At 39.2% G+C, this 16,640-nt stretch overlaps 2 protein-coding genes and 1 long non-coding RNA gene across 6 annotated transcripts in view; 2 read left to right on the forward strand and 1 right to left on the reverse strand.

Annotated features, from left to right (window-relative positions):
- Positions 1-1,302: 1,302 nt before the first annotated feature.
- Positions 1,303-7,995, reverse strand: commd8 (COMM domain containing 8). The gene is made up of 5 exons (XM_003458152.4): positions 7,865-7,995; positions 5,451-5,606; positions 3,398-3,550; positions 2,024-2,179; positions 1,303-1,575 (listed from the first exon to the last, which is right to left on the reverse strand). The coding sequence occupies exons 1-5, from the start codon at positions 7,928-7,930 to the stop codon at positions 1,555-1,557; spliced, it is 552 nt and encodes a 183-aa protein (XP_003458200.1). The 5' UTR covers positions 7,931-7,995; the 3' UTR covers positions 1,303-1,554.
- On the forward strand, positions 5,499-5,967 carry LOC112843091 (uncharacterized). The gene is made up of 2 exons (XR_003215212.1): positions 5,499-5,625; positions 5,744-5,967. It is a non-coding gene; the product is annotated as an uncharacterized LOC112843091 (long non-coding RNA).
- Positions 7,996-8,199: 204 nt separating the features above from the next.
- atp10d (ATPase phospholipid transporting 10D) overlaps positions 8,200-16,640 on the forward strand; it is a 49,827-nt gene continuing 41,386 nt past the window's right edge. For 3 of the 4 annotated variants that reach the window (XM_005477702.4, XM_025900854.1, XM_025900855.1), the window contains exons 1-2: positions 8,202-8,508; positions 13,079-13,464. In XM_005477702.4, the coding sequence (XP_005477759.1) occupies positions 13,184-13,464 (281 nt within the window). In that variant the 5' untranslated portion in view covers positions 8,202-8,508; positions 13,079-13,183. Of the gene's footprint in view, positions 8,509-13,078; positions 13,465-16,640 lie in introns of all 4 variants that reach the window. The other variant, XM_025900856.1, reaches the window with a different exon arrangement.

Here is a 16,640-nt window from a genome sequence, read left to right on the forward strand (position 1 = left end):
GTTAAAAGGGAGTTTTTCCTTCCCACTGTCGCCAAAGTGCTTGCTCATAGGGGGTCATATGATTGTTGGGTTTTTCTCTGTATGGATTATTGTAGGGTCTACCTTATGATATAAAGCACCTTGAGGCGAATGTTGTTGTGATTTGGTGCTGTATAAATAAAATTGAATTGAAGCCTCATAATTCTTTAACTGTGGTTCAGCTTCGAATAAAAAAAATATATGAGATTTTGGTCCAGACTGGCAAAATATCTCACACTTGCTGCAGATTTGTGAACTGAAGATCCATGATACCAATCCAGTACCATCATAGGTCCACTAACTGATTGAGATCTGGTGACTGTGCAACCTGTTGAGTACAGTGAAAGCAGTTCTACATTACTGTGATATGATGTGTACTCCAGTGTCCCTATCTGATGGGTACACTGGTGATAAAATCGTCAATAACAACACAATGTACTGCCTAAAGTTTAAACGGCACTAATGGTTCCAAAGTGTGCCATAGAAGTATCCCTCACACCTTTTATGCTACTAAAGTCACCAATATCTTGATGCATTCTCAATCATCCATCCAGTCACTTGGATGAGTGACGAAACGTTTCTCCAACTGAAAACGCTACGTCCAGATGAACAGAATCAACTTTTGAAGAATATCACCATTATCTTCCAGTTTTGGTAAGTCTGTGCAAACTGCAGGCTCACTGTCCTTTTGTTAGCTCATAGGAGCAGCACCCATGGATGCTACTGCTGTTGTGTCCAGATTAAGGTTCAGGACGATTCATATCTTAGGTGTACTGGGTATTTGAGTTACTGTTGCCTTTCTATCATATCAAAGCAGTTTGACTATTCCCCTCTGACCTCTGGCATCAATAAGGCCCAGAGAACTACTATTCACTGAATATTTTTAGTTTATTTTGGTGATTCTCTGTAAACCTGAAAGAAATCCCAGTTTCTTAAATATTAAGACCATTTGGCACCAGCAACCATGCCACACTGAAAGTAACTTAAATCTCCTTCCCTCCCATTATGGAGCTTGGTGTGAACTTCAGCAGGTAGTTTTGATGTAAAAAAATTTCTTAAAATGTATTTTCACTTTTGTTACATTTTAGATTACCAAATGTAGATTAATAATGTGTGAATATGGGAGTGACAATTTCAATAAGGTAAAATGAAATTAAACAGACTGTAAAATAAACATAAAAGTGAAAATTTCCCTCCTGAAGGGAAAACTAGTTTATCTCTTTTTGGTACTTTGGATTTACAGGTCAGTTAATACTGCTGTTAAAATCAATAAACACCACTTGATTCAACAGTGCAAAATGCAAAATAAACATTTATTGAACATGGTGCAAAAACCCCCAAAACAAAACAAAAACAAAGTGTTGGTATCCAACTGCTCCAGTACATGACGGAACATTCATCACATCATTATGGCTGGATCCTACTGGACCCTGTCCAAAATATGGGAGCTCCTCTTTCATAAACTTGAGGAACATATTATTGTTCCTCTGGATGCTCTGTGGTCTTCAATGAGATTAGTAATCCACAATTTTTCCATCATTTCAGCTGCAACACTACCTGCAAGACATGAAGACCATTAAGTCATTAGGACTGGGTCGGGGACTTTGTTTTCCCCGTGCCTGGGTGCGTTCTTTTTGGTTTGTCCCTCAGGCCAAAGACGTGCGTGTTAGGTTAACTGATGATCCTAAACTGACAGGAGATGTGAATGTGAACACAAACTGACCACATGTCGAGGGTGTATCTGGCCTTGTGAGTTGTGTGAGGCTCTAGCCCTCCTGTGACACTGAATTTGATCAAGCAGTTAAGAAAATGGATGGACAAATGGAAGTGCAAATATTTACTGTCTGCATAATAACTTTGGAAATAATTTCACACCCAAGATACTTGCATATGTTTAAATAGATGCTGCAAAGGGCTATAGTACTATATGCACTTCTAAGAAAAAGTGTATATAGTAGTGTTATAGTAGTGTGTATATATCTCTAATGCATTTAATATGTTTTACCTTATTAGCAGACTCTAATGAACTGATGAGCATGCCTAGCTCATCTCTGTTCATCTCCAAAGTGACAGGCCGGAGGGCTCCATTTTCTCGCACATCTAGACTGAGACTGAGCAGAGGCGTGTGGAGAGATGATATCTTATCACTGGACAGAGCTAACTGAAGAGAAAAAAAGACGAGAAAAAAAACATAGAAGAGATGAAATGTCTGTGTTTACTAAGGAAATCTGACAATGAATATGATCTTTGTCAATGCTACCAAACTTAAAGAAAATATTAAGAATTCAGCTCACTGACTCATGCAGCTGTCTTTGACCAATCAGTGGTATAAAAATTGCCGTCTACAAACACGAATGAAACATGAGCTATAAATGATCCCAGTGTTGCTGACAGATTGACAGGCATTGTTCCACTGTGCTCTGTCCAATATTTGTTTAGAATTATTTTTATTTGCCTGAATTTGTGATTGCATAAAATTATCCACATAATCCCTTATCAGTAAAGTTTTACATAGTGGTAGTTATGAACATGAACAAACATCTTGAAAAGGTCAAAATTTCATATTATCATTTGAAATGATTAAGTGATAACCAGCTCTGTGGGAAAAAACTTGTTCTGATTTCTATATGATCAAAAACCACAAAGCAAAACTACTAGTTTAAAGTTTGGACACACCTACTCATTCAAAACTGAAGATGTCAAAACTACAAAATAAAGAGAAAAATATTATTTAGCTAATTTATTTGAAACTTGATATTTCAGATTCTAGATGACCCGGTTCATCAGGCTGGGATTTGGCATTCAGTAACTAGACGCACTTTGAAACATGTTTGAACCGCTGCCATTCTCAGTGTAGTTAAGGCCATCACTTGGGTTTTGTACAGGTAGTGTTGGTGCACAGCACTAACAATAACTACTACAGAAATCCATGACTACACTACCAGTAACATGTTTGGACAAACCTTCTCATATAATAGTTTGTCTTTATTTTCATGACTATTTACATTACAGTAGATTCTCACTGAAGGCATGAAAACTATGAATGAACACATATGGAGTTATGTAGTAAACAAAAAAGTGTGAAATAACTCAAAACATGTTTTATATTTTAGACTGAGGAGCAGTTAAAGGTGGACAAGTCTCCTCCTCTGTTTGCCTACTGCGTAGTACTCATAGGAATCAGACTTTTTAAACAGAGAGCCGATTCCAGACATTCCTGTACTGGGAGTGCCAGGTCGAGATCCACAACTGTAAATATTCAGATGCTTTTGCTTCTTTTCATTCAGTTTTGAATGTTAAGCTACATTGTGATGTTTAAATTAGAACAATATCTACAGTAAAAAGTAAGTCAGTTGCATACTGAAAAATAATGAGTCACCTTAAGTTGCCAATCGAAATCCTGCAGAGTAGCAGAGGAGATGGAGTTGGTTCTGTCCAGCAGAGCGCAGCGGATCTCCTCTTCTCTTGCTCTGAGCACACTCAACACAACCTCAGCTTGGCTGCTGCTCACATCTGACAACTGAGAGAGAACCTGCACACAATCGGCCAGAAAAGACCTGAAAATCTCACCTAAAAGAACCCCACTCACTATCAGTGTTGGTCAAGTTACTTGAAAAAAGTAATCAGTAACTAATTACTGATTATTTCCCCCCAAAAGTAATCCCGTTACTTTACTGATTACTTATTTTCAAAAGTAATTAATTACTTAGTTACTTAGTTACTTTTTAAAAACACGATTTACAACCTGAATAGGTGATAAAGCGATAGATCTTTCAGCCCAATTCTACTTTTTCTGCATAATCCATCATACAAAATGTAATCAAATGGAAAAGTCTCTTTTTAAAACTTGTTTTATTAGTTTTAATCTTTTAACTTTATGCATCAAGCAAAAATTAAATTATATGCAACATTCTCTGACTGGAAGAAATTTGTTTAACATTTAAACCTATTTTCTGCACATTCCAGCACATAAAATAAAATATGTTTTTGTGTTTACACTCACTCTTTCAAATAGATGCAAGTAAAACACAGCAGAAAATAAATAAAATCAAAGACTAGCGGTCCTGTTGCTCTATTTTCACCTGTAAAGCAGGAGTGGGGTAGGCGGAGGTTTACCCTGGTGCAGGTGTGCTGCAGCGGTCAGTGGAAGAATCCGCGAGTTTCTCTGTGAATTTCACATTACGTCGTAGCGCACTCGGCGCTTGCTTGGAAGTTTAGGGGTTTAAAAAGAAGTTTTCTTCCCACGCAGTGAACAGTGGACACTAATGTTTTCACTTTTTTATGGAATCAAACTCAAAGTAAGGTCAGTACTTCCACGCTTTAAACGCTGCACGCTCATACTCTCTCCGCACTCGATATATTATCCATTGTTGATCTGCAGACAGCTGTTGTCACGAACGTCGCACTCGCTTACGTCACTGTCATGAGACATTCTCGCAAAAAATCACGGTTTTAGTAACGCAGCATTCCTACGTGAAAGTAATGGTAATCTAATTACCGTTTTTGCAATAGTAATCCCTTACATTACTCATTACTTGAAAAAAGTAATCAGATTACAGTAACGCGCCCATCTCTGCTCACTATACAGCGAGCTGATCTGTAACTATTATTAAAAGTAAAGACAATTTCTTCCTACATTAAACTAGGGTCATGCTGATGGTTGAAACCAAACATTTAAAGTCTCAGTTTCATAAAAACTGACTCATGACTCATTCCATGTTACATTTGTAAAATCTGAACAGAATCAGCTGTTTGAAATAGAGTAGTTCTGACATAGTGCTTTTCTAACCTACATGATCACTCACAATGCTTTACACCACATGCTTCATTCACCTATTCACATTTCTCGCTTTTGATCCAGTGACTGCATCGGAGGGAGCAACATGGGGTTCAGCACCTTCCCCAAGGACACTTTAGCACGTCGACTGAAGCAGCCAATCACCAGCCTTCTCTACTTCCTGACTACAGCTCACTCCCACACCTGCTATTCCCACGTGGTCTCACATCTAAGTACTAATCAGGCCTGACAATGCATTACTGTTTTATTATACAATAACTTTAGTATATTTGATTAAGATATACAAAATGTTTACAAAATAAAACTGTAAATAAAATAAAAATACATAAATAAAAATTTATGTGAAGCCAAAATCTTGTTTTTATTCATCATGTTTTTTAGAAGCAACTTTGATCACAAACACCTGTATTAGAATTTCAAAAATAACACTGTCTATGATACTGAGTCAAAGACACACAAATTGGCACCTTCGATGTTTGGATGGTAATGCTGAGTGAATGACCAATCGACTGCATGCACCAAACTGTGGCTAGTGTGTTCAACCCCATGTGCTCAGAAAATGTCACTGCACCAGAAACCACACGCTCCAGTTCATATCCTTTCCAACCTCTTTAAACTTGTTTCACTTTCTCACCACTTCATCAGAGATGTTGTTGACCACTGCCAAACGGAACAGAGCTGTCAGCGAGTCCAGCAGCTGCAGCCACTCCTGCAGGCTCCAGGTGGCGCTGTAATCCCCCCTGTGAGGAGGCTCCTGCCCACACAGACTATCCACCACCCTGTGGCACAGCTAAACACAAGGAAATACTGTGAGGATCCTAGTTTGGCACTTGGTAGTGCGACACATGAAACATTATACTAGGCCTATTAATTTCATTTATACATATTTGACATTATGGTTTTGTTCTTTTGACTGCTTCCCTTTAGGGTTTGCCACAGGAGATCATCTGCCTCGGTTTCACCCCATCCCTAACCTAACCTCTTCCTCTTAGGTCTTTCTGTTTTCCTCTTTGGTAGTGTGTCATCAGTCACAGTAAGTAAAAGAAGGAAATGCCCTTCATTTTCTTTGCACTAATAAACACTGCCATCTGTAAGCTGCAATCACCAATGATTTTTATTTTTTTTATACTCAGACATATCATTATTGCAAATTTCTTTGAAATATTGTGATATGATTTTGTGGCTATATCGCCCACCCTTATTTTGAAGTTTAATTTAGGCATCACACACCATCTCCAGCATTCTGGTGAAATTGTATGTACCAATTTATATCTTTTTAATTTATGCATTCATTTATGGTGAAACTGTTTTTAATCTATGTAAGAGACACACAAACATCAGATACCAGCGAACAGTGGAAGAGGAATATGATGTAGTAAGGCTCATCTGCAGTCTGTATTGAAGTATTATCCCTGCTCTCCACTATCAAACATTAAAAAACTCACTAATTTACTCTTCTGTCCTCTATTCTTCTGTTTACGTTTAACAAGCATCAGTATCCAAGTAGAACAAGCTGACATTTCTTTTCAAATATCAGGATACTTCTGGGCAGGTAACTTGTCACCGTGACAAATTTATTTTCATTTGCAACCACCAGGAGCTCAGTAGTTTAGATGTGCTTCAACAACATTTCTTCTCAAATGTTTTGGATATTCAAAACCTGTCAAACCACGTTTACTGTTTTCTATTTAAAAAAGAAAAACCACATTCATCTCAGTTATATGCCTGTGTTACGCCCCTTCCTTTTAGCAGAGTCCCTGAAGCAGAGTCAACACAAAGAGAATGGTATTACAGTTTCACTAGTTTTCATGTTGACTTATGAGATTTGTTCACAATGTCCACTCTCCATGTTCCAGTATCTGCAGATTTGTCCATTTCAGGAAGTAGCCACCTCCCTCCTGACTGCAAGTCAGTATCATCATCATTATTATTATTACTTTGTACTTTCTTACTTTGAGAACTTTTCAGAGCCTGTACTTTTTCACTTTTACTATAAAGTAAAAACGTTGTTTCAGTACTTTAGGTGTTACTGGAGTGTTTTTTCACCCAGGTATCTGTACTTCTACTGAAGTAAAGAAACCACAGAAACAAACCACACCAAAGAGTCTCCTCTCTTCCTCTCAGCACGAATGCAAGTGAGTCGAAAGTTGCACTTCCCAAAAAATACAATTTGACACCTTACCACCAGCTACATCAGTCATGTGACTTTTCCACCGATAAGGGCTTTCTTTGTGTTTGATAGACGCACCAACGCTTTGGTATTATCTGACCCATCACTACTCAAAGCGCCCTTTATACAAACACTTCCCCCCCCCCTACGCTCTAAGTGTTTTCTACGACCAACCCTTTGATCAGTATATGACAGATGTCGTGCCAAGGTAGGTCGTTTCCCCGCCGTCGGGAGCGCGCGCTTGACTCCGCCTCCATTCCAACAACCAACTGTGGAAGTTTTACTTTAGTAAAACAGTGAAAGATGAGTGTCGTTGCGTTACCGTTAAGTTTGTGGGTTACAACTGAAAATATTACATTTATTTTTTTTTTCACGTGTTATCGGACGGGACCATATTTAAGCTGATAATTATTTGCATTCTCCTGTAACTTTACTGTATAAAGAACTAAAACCCTCAAAATTTCAGGAGTAGTTAGTCATTATAAGAAGTGTTTGTGAACGGAAAATCAAGAATTAGGGACACTGTTTGTCCGTGATTTGGACAGATCATCACGTGATCCCGATGGAGGGGGACCAGATTCTGTCGGGGATACCTACCTTGTCACGACACCTGTCTCTACCTCCTAACCTGCAGCCATCCCATTATTATTATGTTGATAGAGGTATAGATGCTCATTCAGATAACACTATGTAGCAAGAACATTCAGAAGAAATATCTGGGCAATGGATGGGCTGCTAAACATATGCCTTCGCTGAAATATCGGAGCTCTCATAAAGAAATATAAAACATTAAGTTACATATCTTAGTATTTATGGAGGTACAATCGCCCGTGGCTCCAGTGGACATTTAGAGAACTAAATCACGTTTCACGACTTACTTTTCGGCAGTCCTTGTTAGCTAATGCACTCAGTAAAACCACCATGTTTTCAGTTAGTTCCGCCATCAGTACTGCTGATCAGCTGATGTTAGTCACGTGACTTACATTGTTGCGTTCAGAATGCTTCGGAAAAATAAACCCAAACACTGTAATCACCAAAGAGTTCAAGCAAATACTTAATAGACAGAAAATGCAGGAGAAATGTTTTATGCGGATGTATATCAACAGTAAAACTCTCACACTGATGACAATCTAATAATGTAGTGTAGCCCTGATTGCTGAAAATGTGGAAACATTTGCAAGGGATAGCTGCAAGCGTGAATTCCCACAGTACTTCCGTTAGATCATTTGGATGAAAAAAGCACACCCCCTGGTTCATAGATTAAAGATGGTTCACAGACTATTTCAGTTAAAGCTACTAACATGCTCCCGCCATTGAAGACAATATGACATTTGTGCATTTGCATTGGGGATTCGGTTGGACGACACTCCGCTGTAGAGCGAAAGCTTTCGTGGCTGAGCGACTATTTCTCACATCCTGCTTTGTTTCTCAGTACTGTCTGTCGACGATGTGACCGAATCTACAGGCTGCTTTACTGCGGGTAGTAACTTAAAATTGGGCGGCGTGAGGAAATAAACAGCAGGTACGTGTTTTCTGTGAATAACTGCCGGAGAAACATGTCTGTTTCTCAGATAGAGGCGTGAACGCACTCGGGGGTTTTGTCCATTCATTACAGTAGCAACAATATAAGCAACGAACAACTGTAGGCCTCTAAGTTGCTGTACGGAGACACTTTCTTTTGTAGTTGGCCGAGTATCGATACCTCTGTGTAATCGCTTAATGCGGCCTGAGTGTACAGCTGATTGTGGTAGTGTCCCCTTAAAGCTGTTTCCACAACTTCGAGTATGGAGTCGTTTAAAGTCTTTACAGCCTCTTTAACTTCTAAGTTGCGCAAACAGGCGTGGCTTAAGGGTGCTGTGCGGTAAACGTTAGTTTTCTATTTGATGTGCTGTAAAGACTTAAATGGGGACTTAATTAATCTGTGGTGTAAAGGTTAATAGTAGTAAAACAGATGGTCATTAGGGTCAGTTGTTACCATAACTCATGTTCTGGAAAGTCAGCAAACCTGTCAGTTATTTTTGCAGAAGTAGTGTAGAAAAACCGCTGTACGGTTAGCACCAGGCCGTGCACACCATAGTAAACTGAAGCTTGATTTAGACTTCTGCGGGAAATCGATGTCCTAACTCCGTAACCGGAAACTGCTCCGTACACCGCAACCTTCCACGCCATTAAAGTCATTTTTGTGTGCTGTGACCCGACGTGTAGCTACATTTCTGTGGAGGTGCACGTCAGGTTATGTAGAAGGTTACAGTGCAGGGTTAAAATGAGTTACCGTGTTGTGCCAAAAACTGATTTCCGGTATTTGCCAAAAACTGATTGCTCGTATTTAAACTGCTGTAAGTAACTTGTTGGGCTATAACATGTGAAACATATGTCAAATGCATCCCTCATGGATGACACAAAGTCATACTGAGCCACAAACAACGTTTGTGTAACAAGGTAGAAGGCGCAATCAGTTTTTGGCAGCGACTTTTTTAACTGCATAAATAAAGGTTATATAAAAATGTCATTAACATTAAAAATGTCTTTTGTAAGAGTAAGTTGGCCAAGAGGACAGAAGAAATGGCAGCAAATATTACAATAGTTTTGTAAAAATATTTTAAGTGGGGATAAAGGACCGGATTGGTTATAATGTAAGTACAATAACACAGACTTGTAAGGATACTTGAAAAAGCAGATAATTTTTAAATTCTATATATAACCCCTTTGTAAAAGCTGTTCACCGAAGTCTATTTACCAACACACGTAAAGATATTACACATAAAAAATACACGGAAACATTGGAAATCAGTTTTTGGCAGGCAATCACTTTTTGGCACAACACCGGCAACAGTGAAAGTTACGACGTGAGAGTAATAATAACATTTGCTCCTTCTGTCGCTCACCGGCCATTTTTTTTTTATTTGGCGTGTACAGCAATGTACACGAGCAAAATCTGCCATAAAAATCCCCATACAACAACTTATTTAATCAAATTGAGCCCTTTTCAAAGTGATCAAACATTAAATTATTTTCGGGACTGTAACCATTTAAATGCCAATTTAAGCATTTGAATTGTTAGTGTTTTATTGAAAAAACTCACAAAAACCGAAATATTTTCCATATAATAAATAGTTTGGTGATGGGGCATTGGCGGTGAGTAGAGTCTTGGACATGTCAAAGATCAGCAACACAACTGATTTGATTGCATTACTATTTTTTGTGTAGCGCTCTCCACACGTTTCTGGACAAAAATGCCCCTCTATTCAGTATAAAACCATGCATTCTGTCATGTCAGGGGTCATTTCAAAGAAAAGTGGTGACATCTGACATTTTTACTGTGTTCCACCAGTTTCAACCATTTCCCCCGGTAGGCCAATGTATGAAATTCTTGTATTTTTGTTAGTTATATTATGGAGCCGTGTGACCACCAGGGAGCCCCGAGAGTGATTTGGAAACATTTATTATGCAAACCGCAACAACACTGATAACTTCAACAACAGAACATGTGAAGTATGAACAAATTTGACGGGCTTTGAATATGTGTGTGTTTTAGAGAAACAGATAAATGGATTGAGAGAAGATGTGTGTGTTTGTAGAAAAAATATTGCTGTATGAGGATTTTATGGCAGATTTTGTGTGTGTACATTTTTCTCCAGGAAGGTGTGGAAAGGATGCAGAATTTGAGGATGGCACGAGGATTAATAATAATAATTCACAATAATCCTTAACATGCCCGGATCATCCAGTTACAGACCCTGGGCACAAATGTCTGCTGGACCCTATATTCAACTTATTTTGCTGATCTGGTTTATATATATTTTCAGTAATTACAGATAAAACAAAAGTATACATGCACACACAGTAGTTGACACTGACTGAAGAAAATAAGAACAGCTCCAGGGTTATTTTGACAAAGAGCCAGAGCTGTCTTGAGCCAAGCGTTCCTTTTAACCTAACTGGCAATGACTTCATTAATTTCTTCACACATTTTAACCATTAGAGAAAAAATATTCACGACCATCTCACAGAAGTATCATTATTTAGTGATTGCTAGCAGTCAACAGCACTGATAATTATTTAGACCTCTGTGAATGATCTTTCTGAGTTAACTTCAGTAATTAACTTTCTTCAAACCATCAACATGTCTTTTAGACCCCATTCCTACAAGACTACTCAAAGAAGTTCTACCATTAATTAATCCTTCAATCTTAAATATGACCAATCTATCTCTATTAATAGACAACATACCACAGACCATTCACTTAGTAAGCCATAACTTTACCTAGCAGCCTTGGCCCAATAAAATTCTTGAAAGAGTAGTTATAAAACGGCTTAATGATTATCTGCAGAGGTTTTAGAACTCATTAGAGTACAAAAAGCATTAGTGAATGTTAATATGGGCAAGAACAGTGGACTCATCTCTGTGCTTATCTCGGTAGACCTCAGTACAGCATTTATTACTGTTGACCATCATATTTTATTACAGAGATCGGAGCATGCTGTAGGTATTAAAGGTTCTTTGCTAACGTGTTTGAATCATATCTGTCTGACAGGTAGCTAATATCTAATCCAATTTGTTCATGTAAAGGAGGAGTCTCCTCCAGACACTAAGTTTAATTATAGAGGGTGCTGCGCTAGGCCTAATTCCTAATAATTTACATTATATGCTCCCCTAAGGCAGTATCATTCATTTTCATTGCTATGCGGATGACACCCAGCTTTGTCTTTCTATGAAGCCAGGTGACACACACTGATTAAACTGCAAACATGTCTCAGACACATTAAGGCCTGGATGACCTCCCTTATGAGAACTAACAATCTCTGTGATAAATGTTGAAACAATAACATGCAACTAAAAGTGAGCTTTTGAGGTGAGTCCACTTTGAAATGTTTTTATTCCTTTTCTATGTATTTAAAATGCATTAATAAGTAAATAAGCAAAACACACATTTTCTTTGGATATTTGCTTCTTCATGTGTCGGAGCAGCAGGCGCTCAGCTGCTGCTGGCAGCCCGGCTTCTTCACTTACAATCAGCCAAAGTGGCTCCTACAGTTAACCTCTGGAGTAGCTTGCACATCATCTTGCTGTACATTGTCTCAACAACTTTTTCAGTGTTTTCCTTAATTGGCTGAACCAAAAAAAAAAAAGAAAAAAGAAAGAAAAAAAATCATAATATTGCATATTTGTTTTTGTTTTTTCATTTTTCGCTGTCATTTCAAACCCTCCTTCAGCTTGTGTTATTCGTTTTGTATCATTTTGCTATTGTAAGGAGGGATGCTTCTGGCTTTACATTCAGATACAGGGTGTAGATGTACCAGTCATTCCACTCAAAAGTCTTATTTAATTTTTCATACTTTTCTAAACAGCAAATGGGGAACTGAGATCCTCCGCTCTGCCATTCAGATGTGCTACTAGCACGTCAGGCTTCCTCTTTGATGCTCAGATTTTGCGTGTTTTTCCAAACTGACATTGTATCATCATGAAACATGAGGGGAACTTCTTTAATGGCAGGATTCTGCATTATGCTTTTACCCCACTGATAAGAAGTACACGGTTTTCCTTTTATCATCTATGTACTTTGTCTTTTTACTCAGTCAGTATGTGAACGTCTGTATTTATCAACACAATACACTCAGAAATGACTTCTTCTGGTTATCATGCATAAGAAACCTAAAGAAGACAGTTTGTTTAGACTTTTGTTTAAACACAAAGGTTTAAACTTCAGAATTATTTATTTCTAACGATTATATTCTTATTCAGTTTTACTGAGTCTTGATTAGATTAAAGCAGGATTAACTATCAGTAAAAACTGACACAGTCACAGCACTCTGTGTTACGTTACACCCACAAAATCTGGATTTGATCAGAATCAGAATACTTTAATAATCCCTAAGGAAATGATGTAGGCTACAGTTGCTCCAAGACAACAACAGTAACAGACTAAACCAATTAAACAATACAATATATTGCAAAGTTTACAAAATATAAGAAATAGCTCTAATATATATACAAATAGTTCAATTTAAATATTAAGAATATTACAGAGGCGATTGATTGACATTTAAGTCTAACTTGTAAAATAATAATTTTTGTCGTTTTCTCCTTCTAGGATGGTGACTTTGTAAAAGACCATCGTGAAGCACACAGAAGCCAAAGGCCATAAAAAGCCTGGCCTTGGTACCCTCACAGCCCACCTAGCACATCTGCTGCATAGATGGAGCGGCTGCGCTGGGTGCAGCATCGCTGCCAGCAGCTGCTGGCTGGAGACTCAAGGCGGGGTTGGTACTCGGATGGGCTGCACAACAGCAGCTTGCTGAACACCCACGACCCTCGAGGGAGGGTCTGTGGGAAGCAGAGAACGATATTTCCCCACAATGGGCTTCACCAACAGGATTATGAGCGTGTATCCAGAAACTACAAAAGCAATGCAATCTCCACTACCAAATACACCTTGCTGACTTTCATTCCCATGAATCTGTTCGAGCAGTTTCACAGGTCAGACCTGACAGTTATTTTGTTTTTCAAACCTGTTATTGAGAGCTGGTCTTTACCAAAGGTTTTCAAGTAATTGCCACTGAAGTAATTCTCAACTGTGCATGAACTCCACAAACTAAGAACATTACTGAAAATGTTACTTTTTTATGGCATGAGCAAACCGCGACACTTTTGCCCACTTACTATATACTTTACATAGCTTCTGACATTTCCAAGAATGCAGCATTCTACTCTTTGGAATGTGTTTCCATAGATGCTCATTAGTTCCCGTTGTAATGGCTTGGTCACTTTTTTAAGAACTCCTATATATCACCTTGCTTTTTGCTGATATATTAGATAAATTTCAACATTTCAGTTCTTCCAGCCTTCATCAGGTATATAGGCAACACTCCTGAATTCTCATTTATATGTAAATATCAGCCATAACATTATGACCACTTCCTGATATGGAAGGTAAAGGCCAAAATGTCGACAGGAGCATTAGGAGCTGTAAACCTGAAACTCTCTCTTGTTCAATTGTTCTCTCTCTCTTCATATATATATACCTCATATATTGACTGATTGAATCTCTCTAGATATCAGTAGCAACCCATCCGATCCAGAATGAAAGGAAATCTAACCATAGATATCCACAAATTAGGTTCTGAAAGTATTGTCTTCTTCCCTGAGTCTTGACGGAGGCGGTTGCTTTTTCTCCTTCTCCCTCTCCCTCCCTTGTCCTTCCTGCTTGGCTTCTCATGTCTTTTGTCTTGCCTATCTCTAACCCTCAGAGAGTCTCCCAGACTTGTTCTCTAAAATCTAAAGAATTATGGATTTGATCAACTGGTCCCTTAACGAAATTGACAACCTCTTCTCGGCGAGAAGCTGGGGCTTGAGAGAGCCCGATTGTCCCGTGGAGACGTTTGCTGCCGGATACTTGATGGTCGGTTGCATCGTGTGTCTGGCGACACTCTCAATGGAGGACAATGAACGACATCTACCGATTTGGAACCATGATAACAGAGTTCTGGCTGATTGGAGCTGGCTCGGACCTGGCTTATCGAAGAACAAGAAGCTGCTACAGCAGACTGTGTTTATTGAACGCAATATGGGTAAGATCTTGGAGGTGGCACTGCAACGGGAATTGAGAGACCTGGTGACCAGTGAAAATTAGACCAACTGCAAAATCAGATGTAGTTTGTTTCGCACTAACCAAAACAACTACCATCTTCATCTCATGGGCCCCCCTGGCGCCAGCTGGATGCTCGAGGCAAAAGCTGACGGGAATAACAATTCTCCCTTGGATAACAAAACTGTTGTTGTGACTCTTCCCCCTCCTTCAAGGCCACCCGCATCGACTGAAGATTGTTGACTTTTGCCTAACCGGGTGAAGGGACACTTTGTCTCGTTTGAACACGGAACACACGCACACACACATACGCATGTACACTGACACAGATCTACACTCACCCCCCCACCCCCTCCAAACACCTTCGAAGCTTATGTCTTCTATGTTGTGAGATGTGATGATTCATGTGGTTTTTTTTGGGGGGGGGGTTTTCTGTTCTCAAACTGATCTCCCTGTTGGAGCTCAGTCTGGGGGGAGTTCTTTTTTCTCCTCGTCTTTCCTCATGTTGTGCATTTTCCATTGTTCGGGTCTGGGTCGCTGCTTGTGCGGTCGACCGGCCAGTCAGCTGAGCAGTTTTGCGTTCTTCAACATCATGCTGCTCTGTTGTATCTTAATTGCCACTTGGGGATAAATAAAGTCTCTGACTCTGACTGACCTGAAGGTGTAAAAAGGCATACAAGGTCCTGACACCTGCTAAAATCTCAGTAACTAGAAAGCAGTCCCACCACTTGGCCTATAGAAAGAATTCAGACAAAAAACATCTCATGATGGCTAAATCCACTCAGCTCTCTCGAGACTTTCACAACCTTATTGTGGCAAAACGCACTGATAGCACTGGTCACCGAATAATTTCTAAAATACTGAAGGTTCCAGTGAACACTGTTGGGTCTATGATCCAGAAGTGGAAAGAACAATTTCACCATAAACTGACTACGACCAGCTGCTCCATGCAACATTTCAGACAGAGGAGTGAAGAGAATTATTAGAAGAGTTGTCCAAGAGCCAAGGACCACTTATGCAGAGTTACAGGAAGACAGATACAATTGTTTCAAAGTAAACAATCAATAATGGACTTGACTGCCACGGCCTGTATACAAGCTCACCACAGATTCCACTGCTGAAGAAAAAGAAAGTTGAAGAGCATTTAAAGTTTGCTGAACAACATTTGCCTGTGAAATACTTGGAAAATATAGTCTGATAAGATGAGTCCGAAACTGAACTCATTGGATGCCATAAAACACACCATGTTTGGAGTTCAAAAGGCACTGCATATCACCCCCTATGTAACTGAAGGAAGGATGAATGGAAAAACATGAAGACATTCTTGATATAAATCTGCTGCCATCCGATAGGATGATGAAGATGAAATGAGGGTCTATGTTTCAGCAAGACATTGATTCCAAAATAAGGCAAGGAAGCTCTCAGTTGGTTTCAGAGGAAATAAAACTGCTAGAATGGCCCAACCAATCAGCTGGCCTGAATCCCACTGAAAATCTATTGAAAGAACCAATGCTCAGAGTTCATGGATGGTGTCCACAGAACCTTCATGATTTGAAGACTGTTTGTGTGGGACAATGGGCATGCAACTAGTTTCTCCATACAGGAGGTGTCTTGATGCTGTCGTCACCAACAGAAGCTTTTGTATGAAGTATTAAATGAATTTCAGACAGCGTGTTCAATACTTTTTCTCTGTGTTATTTCTCATTATTATAGATAATTAATGGACATCCTGGTTTGATTTCCTTTCACGGGTTGGATGGGTTTTTATACCGACATCTGGTAAAGATTTCCTGTCAATAGCACAATACTGATTTTGCCCACTCTATATACTGGAATAGGCCTAAGGCTAGGCAGCCGGGGACTTCCCATAGTGCACTAGGTGTTTGTTCTTCATTCACATCTTTTCATGCTTTTTTTATACATCACTATATGAATTTAATAATAAGTTATTAGTAATCTCTGGTTCTCTTCCACATTATGTCTTTTGTCCCATCTACCTTCCATCATCCCCAAGCGGTCTTGGCTGATGGTGCTCCTCGCTCAGCCTGTTCTGCCAGAGGTTCCTTCC

The sequence above is a fragment of the Oreochromis niloticus genome, linkage group LG19 (assembly GCF_001858045.2).
Source record: "Oreochromis niloticus isolate F11D_XX linkage group LG19, O_niloticus_UMD_NMBU, whole genome shotgun sequence".
NCBI lineage: Eukaryota > Metazoa > Chordata > Actinopteri > Cichliformes > Cichlidae > Oreochromis > Oreochromis niloticus.

Bases quoted from the DNA above. Each gene is read 5' to 3' on its own strand.
- commd8 (XM_003458152.4), bottom strand. From the start codon at position 7,930: ATGGCGGAACTAACTGAAAACATGGTGGTTTTACTGAGTGCATTAGCT. The intron at 5,607-7,864 runs GTAAGTCGTGAA...CCTTGTGTTTAG, and splicing joins CTAACAAGGACTGCCGAAAA to CTGTGCCACAGGGTGGTGGA. The intron at 3,551-5,450 runs GTGAGAAAGTGA...GATTGTGTGCAG, and splicing joins ACAACATCTCTGATGAAGTG to GTTCTCTCTCAGTTGTCAGA.